Below are 7,202 nucleotides of genomic sequence, written 5' to 3'. Positions count from 1 at the left end.
ACATAAAATCATTATTAATGCAAGTGTATAAATCGATAATGCACATTAACAATATAAAACACTAATGGAATAAATAAAGGGCGTGATGCACAACATAGCATAATTAATGCAAGTCTATAAATCGATAATGGACATTAACAAATTAATGGACTAATGGAATAAATAAAGGGAGTAATGCACACAATACCCTAAAAAATGCAAGGCTATTAATTATGCACAAAATTTTCACAAAGGTAGAAATAATAAGAATGAAGACAAGACGAAAACTAATTAATTAGGTACAAAACACATCAAAATTTCCTCTTGCCTTTACTAAGCTCTTTCTCCTTGGCCATCTCTTTTAGCATGGGACAGTTTCTAGAGTCTTGATGGCCCAACTCATCGCACGCCTTACAACGTCTAAGAGGCCTAGTAGCCTCCTTTATAGCCTTTTCTCTCTTTGAAATCAGTCGGCTCGCGGAGCTGCTAGCATGACCCTTGGTCTTTACAACATCCGGAGGATGGACCTCTACTACTTCACGCCTTGGCATTCCATAAAACTCTTCAATCATGCGCCTCTTTTCAAAGGCCGACGTTGGAGGAGTTCCAGCTTGAAGAGAATTACCAAGTTCTTCCAAACCACCTACGAATGCACGAAGCACGTCAATGTCCGTCTCGAACCGTCGAATAAAACCGTAGAACAAGCGATATCCCTTGATTTGATACAGTCTGCCTATCGTCAACGGTGGACCTTGTATCTACGGTGACATCAAATAGTCCATGTACAGCCTTGGCTAAGGGAGTCTTCATCCATCGGCTGTTGCAGTACTTCTCTGGAATTTTTTCCACTTCATTGTTCCTGAACAGAAAAAAAATGTGGCAGCACAAATATCCCTGCCTACCGAACAATTTGCAGTCGCAAGAGTATGAATCGTCAGTCTTGTCGTGTCTCACAGAATACGAATTCCGTCGGCTATCCCCAAGCTTGTAGGTGTCAACCATATTTGTTGATGAAAAACCAAGTACACGGCATCTGTCATTACCATCAACAATTTCTTCTTGTATTTTCCTGAACATACTGTCTGTGTAAATCGTCGCAGCATGTTTCTCGAATGCCAACTTAGTGGCCAGTATGGGCACGGCAGTAGCATCGTTGTAGTCCAGCATTGTTCTAGCGTTCCGCTGAAATCCCAGAGCATTGTTGAAATACAAGTATAATTCGACAAGGTTCGCTCGGGGCTTCATAAAATTTTTGTAGAAGTTGTTTTCAGATTCAAATATGGATGTAGTCCTAATCATCGAACCGGGTGAGAAATCTCTGAAGTACGCCGGTATCCACATCTGTCTATACTCGTATGATGTGTTGAACCAATCAACGTTTTCCAGCTCATAACGCTCAATCACTCCATTCCACTCCTCTTCAAATTCATCGGGTTCAAGCAAGTCCGACCAAACGCATGCATTGAATTCCTTCTTGAAATCTTCGTCCCTAAGCAACCTGCCTGGAACCTTGGAAGCCAACTTGTGCATTATATGCCACATACACCATCGGTGTCGAGTGCCTACAAGAACCTCTTGAATAGCTGATCCCATGCCCAAGTCTTGATCGGTTACAATCATTTTGGGTGCTACACCCATGCATTCGACGAAATGTTTGAACAACCAGCCAAAGGCGCCTGTTTTCTCGTTGCACACCAATCCGGCAGCGAATGTTACAGGTTTCCCATGATTGTCCTTTCCCGTGAAAGGTGTGAAGATCATGCAATATCATGCGTTGCACACAAGGGTACGCAGCATTAGCATCATTAATTCTGAATAATGCATAACGATGTAAGAATAATGTAAATGTATGGCTGTATAATGCACTTAGTAATGTACAAAATATTGCAAATAATGAACAATAAATATAATTGTAATGTATACCTGTTTGTGTTGTAAGTGGAGTCAAACGCCACTATATCACCAAACATATGGTAGTTCCTCTTCATCAAACCATCGCACCAAAAAAGGGCAACCAACTGGTTAGCAGCATTAACTTCGTAGTGATATGTGAACGCATCGGACAGCTCCTTCTTCTTCGCCATGTCGTCCAACACCATCTGCACGTCACAACCGTTTGCGTATGCTTTGATGTCTCGCGAAGTGTTCCTGATATCCCCGACATTGCAACGGACAAGTTCAAACCCACCGAGAATTTCCTTCAATACCTTAAAGGTAAGTGTGGGGCCTATATTAGCCTTGGAACAGTCAAGAATGAATTTGTGATGTACGTCATCTAACTTCCGGTTAAGTGTCATAAACTGCTGATGCTCTGACTCCACCATATAATGGTTGTGAACCTCGTTGAACTCCTGAATAATATATCCCGGTATTCCTGCTTCGGAAAAGAACTTGAAGGATATACTTGCTTTACAACCACATCGCTTGGACAGCCATCTGCGTTTAATAGTAAAACCAGATCGTGCATTCACTTTGTCTTCCTCGTTCGACCTCTTGCCGCCCTCCTTATTGCATACGACAGAATACCAAGTAGTAACATTGTCCACCTTCCTCATTCCTTGTTTGCGCGTATCAAAACCAACAGCGCGGGCAGTACACATCATAAAACGCAAAAGCAAAATCTAGGGATTGGAACTTCTGACCAACCACAGGCTTCAATTGTGGAGAACATTCAGGTATAACAAACACTATACAGAAAACCAAAGAAAAAAACATATAAGAATTTATTTTCATTATATGATATCAACCATACATTAAATATAAGAAAGAATGCATTATACACTACTATGCGTACATTATATAAATCCAGAATTACAACACAGCAGCACAGAAAACAAAATAAACACTAAACCCTAATACATGAGACTTGTCATCTAAGCAGCAAAATACTACACCACATCCACCAATTACTGCTAACGCCTACTGGCTTGTTTCAAGTTACATAATCAGATTACCTTCTTCAATTACTGCTAGCGCCTACACCACAACATAAATTCGTCCAGAATTACAAAACAGCAGCCGAGAATACAACATAAACACTAAACCCTAATACATGAGACTTGTTGCCTAAGGAAAATAATAAACCACATCCACCAATTACCGCTAAAGCCTACTGGAATTTTTCAAGTTACATAAACAATTTAATAAGAGCATATCTTCGTCCATTGTTGAAGAACACTAAAACAATAATATGGCACGATACGGGGCTGCTCCAATATGGCGACGACGAGAAGTATAAGAAATTGAAAAAATCAACACTAATATTCAAACAATAATTTTCGTCTCCAATGTCAGAATGATGGAAGAATAGAGGTAGAAGAGAAGAAATATTTTGTAGAATCAAAGAAAAAACCGTTGCAATCTTGAATTGAGATAATCATGCACTTACCATAACCGTATCCAATGTGTTTACCATAAAAGCCCTTTTCAGATTTTTTAATTAATAAACAATTATAAATCAGGCCCTATTTTCGGCTATTAGATCTAAGAAATGGATGGCCAAGATTAGAAAGGAGAATAGAACATTATATAAAAGAAGGATATAAATACATCCCTATATATATATACAATATATACTCTATTTTTTTTGTATTCTCATTCCACTAATTGATGGTCATTAGTCGATTTAATTGTGTATTCTACATCTTGACTAAAAAATTACTAAAGCAAAAATAAATATAATGTATAATAGTAGTAAAAAAATAGATTAAAATGATAATAGACATTTGCATTCAACTATAGTATTATATAATTCTAATAATTCTAAAATTACAAAAATGACTATGTATAGATAGTTTGTTTTAGTACTTTCCTCCTACTAGTTGACTATCACTATGTCAATTTCATTGCATACTCTAAATCTTAACTAAAAAAATCATGAAATAGAGATTTCAGACAAAGGGTAGTCAGTAATATACATACCTCATTTCCTTATCTTACTGCTAAGAAAAGTTTAAATTTCTTGGTAAAATAGTCTGATGACAACAAAATACTAAATCATGAATATACATTAAAACGTCATGACAACGAAAAACAAATCATGAATATACATTCTTTGCCTGAAATGAAAAAAGTAGTTAAAAATATTTACAATTTATTGAATTCACTCTTGGACACTCTCAAGTCTCTTCCCCAATCTTCTTTTCCTTGGACGTCTCACAGTTTGGTCATCAAGGTTGACATTCAAAACAGTCTCAGGGGCATTCACACTGGTAACACTGCCAACGCAGCTTTGTGAGTCCAAATCCGAATACCTTGATTTGTACTGCACCATTTGCGTAGCCCTCTTGAAAAATAGGCAAACCACGGCGCAGTCGTCTGTCTTCGACCGAGGGTACCTGTACCTCCACGCCTGCACCGCCTTCTCTACCAACGTCTGTGCCGCCATAGACCGCTCTCCTACTGAGGCCACTATCTCTACCACCTCCTCGTTCGACAACGCATCCCATACCTAACAAACATGGAGGCCAGACGAAGCGAAGATAAATAAACAAAATATAATAACAACAGAACAAACATTTTAGGTCATTTTTAAATCATATAACTCGAATATAGGTGAGATCTGCCTATTAGCTACAATTACCATGTCTTATCTTCTTACCCCATCTGTCGCTAGGACTACAAAGTCGTCTCTCTCAGTGAGCTTCCGGTAGGACACTACCGGAGTGGAGATAAGGCCATAGTCTTTCAAGCAGAAATCTCCGAAGGCCCTAGCCATGGCTAGGCCGGGGCAGTCCTCATCCGGCATCCAAATCCTGTACACGTTCTGTTCTTCCTCCATGGCTTGCACTCGTCCTCGTCGGCTTATGATCCGTTTCGCTTCACCTAAAACCAATTAATTCATCACATATAATGATTGCAACATAGAGTAGTGATAAAACACAAACTCTATATATTGTACAAACTCCAAACTCCAAACTCCTCAACACAGTGTCAACACATTGTAAAATTTTAAGATTTTGATGCCAACACTGCGTTGACATTTTCTAATGGTGCTGATCATAGTTTGAAGTTTGTATTTGATTACATCCCTGCCAACATATATATATCGACATAAAAAGAAGAAACAAAGAAACCAACTTGGGACATTTGGCTTGAGATCAACAGTTAATTGCTCTGCAACAGCCTCATTACAATCATTCCTCTTGCAAAGAACAGCTCGAGAATCTCCTAGATTCGATATGATCAAGTGTTCTCCCTACGAAACAACACACAAAGTGGCTAATGCATATGATATTGAAGTTGTTAGTTATTCAAGAGAAAGAGAGATGCTACCTTTTTGAGGACACAAACTGAAGTAGTGCCACTGCAATAGCACTCGACTGAGCTTTCCTTTTCGAGCTGATCGTCCATGTCGTGGAAGCACTTGGTGAGCCGAGCCTTCCACGACAGGAAGAGCGGATTGTGATTTTCATCATCATCCTCATCCTCATCCTGGTCATCATCAGCGGCGGTGGGATCTCTGTAGAGCTGAGAGATCTTAGCAGGAAGGAAATCGCGGACGTAATGAGACACCCTGTGGCCGGAAGGGCCATGCCCGTCAAACACGCCGCAAAAGAACATGTCTCTGTCACCTGAAAACCTCTGCGGGAAACAAATATTTTCACCAAATCAACCTTACGTTGTTGGCAATTAAAACTAAATATAAAAATATAACTATCCCACATCAGTTCTCTATCATAGAGAATCATAAAGAACTGAAATCAATATATAAGTCTCGTCTTATCATCAATTATCATCAATTGGTTTTAGGATGGAACCAATGGATTTCTATCATTACCTCCCAAACTGTCATGGCATCTTGATTGACTCCTTTCCTCCCCTGTTGTGTATACATGGACATATATTTGGATGATCCCTCAAGCCGGACCCGGGCCCCGGCGTCACCTCTCAACACAACGCTTCCCTCCTCGAACCTCCTCTCCTCCTCCTCCACGTCAAACCGCCCAATGGGGGCGCCCCTATGACACGAGCAACACGCGCCCATTTTTCGCCTCCCTAAATAGGCGAAAAATGAACTGCGGATTAATTCAACACACTACTTTTTTATTTTTATTTTTTGTTTATTACCAGGTCGGATTGAATTCCGATCAAAATATCTAATTTTTGTATATTTTTTCAGGGAAGATTAGGGGATTTTAGGTGGACAAAAATGGCCATTTACGAATAGATAGCATTGATGTCGCAATGGCACATCTTCCCACACAGCCATCCTCTCCTTCTTTCTCTTTCGCCCTCTTGATTTTTTCTTTGCCTTTTTTAGGATGCATATTATTACTGTTTTATTATGTGCCTAATTTTAGAATAGTAGATTTTGGAAGATGATGATGTTGGTGGTGGTTGTAACGACTTTTTTTTTATGGAACTAATGTTGTCTGTTATTTCCATAGCCCGCACACTTAACACACTTATTAGTAACACTAAACAAGATCCTCTCGGATCAAAAACGGTTACACAAGTGAACCATAGATCAAGAAGAACACATAACAGATCAAGGTAATGGCTCAGCCGCCCGCCTATAGAACAAATCTATTCACCAGAAACCAGACCCAAGGGAGCAACGTCGAAAGCATTTTTTTGGAATTTTATAGTCATGAACTTTGTGTATTGTGATTTTTCAATATTGACCTTCTTGCACAATTTTATATCATAAACTCTTATGGTCCCCAAACAAATTACAATATAGGATATGTGATTGATTTTTGTTTGAAATTCCATAACTGGCTTGATGAGGAAGATGACTCTAATGCGAGATGAAAAAAGTGATGAGATGATTATCAGAGAATATGAAGGTTGCTGGAAATAGATGGAAATGGATGTAAATAATTGAGGGAGAAGGTAAGATGGAAATATATTAGAGCAAAAGAGAAATGGTGGTGGAAAACATATTTTAACTTTATTGAATTTATTGAATTTTTCATTTGCTTTCTAATCTACTATTTCTTGATTAATAGAGTTGAATTAATACTTTATTGTTAACTAATTTTTAATTAACGAAATTATTAAATGGTGATTGGATTTAGCTTAGAAAGTCTAATCTACAATCACATATGATATCTATTAATTACCACTTTGAATAATATTGATGTTAATGGGGTAAATTTACGTCCCAATTGAAAGATTTAGATCATTCCGTTGTCAAGGTTATTGAAATATTGGATGTATAATAAAAATATATTATGCGAAATTATTTTTTTCAGAATGTATTAAAGTGGGATTATCAA

General features: G+C 38.3%; 2 protein-coding genes across 2 annotated transcripts; both read right to left on the bottom strand.

Moving 5' to 3' along the window:
* Positions 1-290: 290 nt before the first annotated feature.
* Positions 291-2,579, bottom strand: LOC125194695 (protein FAR1-RELATED SEQUENCE 5-like). Its single transcript, XM_048092938.1, has 4 exons — positions 1,903-2,579; positions 1,696-1,790; positions 934-1,607; positions 291-737 (listed from the first exon to the last, which is right to left on the bottom strand). The coding sequence occupies exons 1-4, from the start codon at positions 2,577-2,579 to the stop codon at positions 291-293; spliced, it is 1,893 nt and encodes a 630-aa protein (XP_047948895.1).
* A 1,389-nt stretch (positions 2,580-3,968) lies between these two features.
* On the bottom strand, positions 3,969-6,173 carry LOC125197557 (probable protein phosphatase 2C 65). Its single transcript, XM_048096324.1, has 5 exons — positions 5,759-6,173; positions 5,254-5,562; positions 5,059-5,176; positions 4,580-4,803; positions 3,969-4,429 (listed from the first exon to the last, which is right to left on the bottom strand). The coding sequence occupies exons 1-5, from the start codon at positions 5,963-5,965 to the stop codon at positions 4,082-4,084; spliced, it is 1,206 nt and encodes a 401-aa protein (XP_047952281.1). The 5' UTR covers positions 5,966-6,173; the 3' UTR covers positions 3,969-4,081.
* Positions 6,174-7,202: the final 1,029 nt, after the last annotated feature.

Source organism: Salvia hispanica, chromosome 6 (assembly GCF_023119035.1).
Source record: "Salvia hispanica cultivar TCC Black 2014 chromosome 6, UniMelb_Shisp_WGS_1.0, whole genome shotgun sequence".
In the NCBI taxonomy this organism is placed as follows: domain Eukaryota; kingdom Viridiplantae; phylum Streptophyta; class Magnoliopsida; order Lamiales; family Lamiaceae; genus Salvia; species Salvia hispanica.
This window is presented reverse-complemented; position numbering and strand designations above follow the sequence as displayed.

Bases quoted from the DNA above. Each gene is read 5' to 3' on its own strand.
- LOC125194695 (XM_048092938.1), bottom strand. From the start codon at position 2,579: ATGTGTACTGCCCGCGCTGTTGGTTTTGATACGCGCAAACAAGGAATG. The intron at 1,791-1,902 runs GTATACATTACA...TGCATTATTCAG, and splicing joins TCCACTTACAACACAAACAG to AATTAATGATGCTAATGCTG. The intron at 738-933 runs GTGAGACACGAC...ATGTCACCGTAG, and splicing joins GCCGACGGAATTCGTATTCT to ATACAAGGTCCACCGTTGAC.
- LOC125197557 (XM_048096324.1), bottom strand. From the start codon at position 5,965: ATGGGCGCGTGTTGCTCGTGTCATAGGGGCGCCCCCATTGGGCGGTTT. The intron at 5,563-5,758 runs GTAATGATAGAA...TGTTTCCCGCAG, and splicing joins ATGCCATGACAGTTTGGGAG to AGGTTTTCAGGTGACAGAGA. The intron at 5,177-5,253 runs GTAGCATCTCTC...GTTGTTTCGTAG, and splicing joins CAGTTTGTGTCCTCAAAAAG to GGAGAACACTTGATCATATC.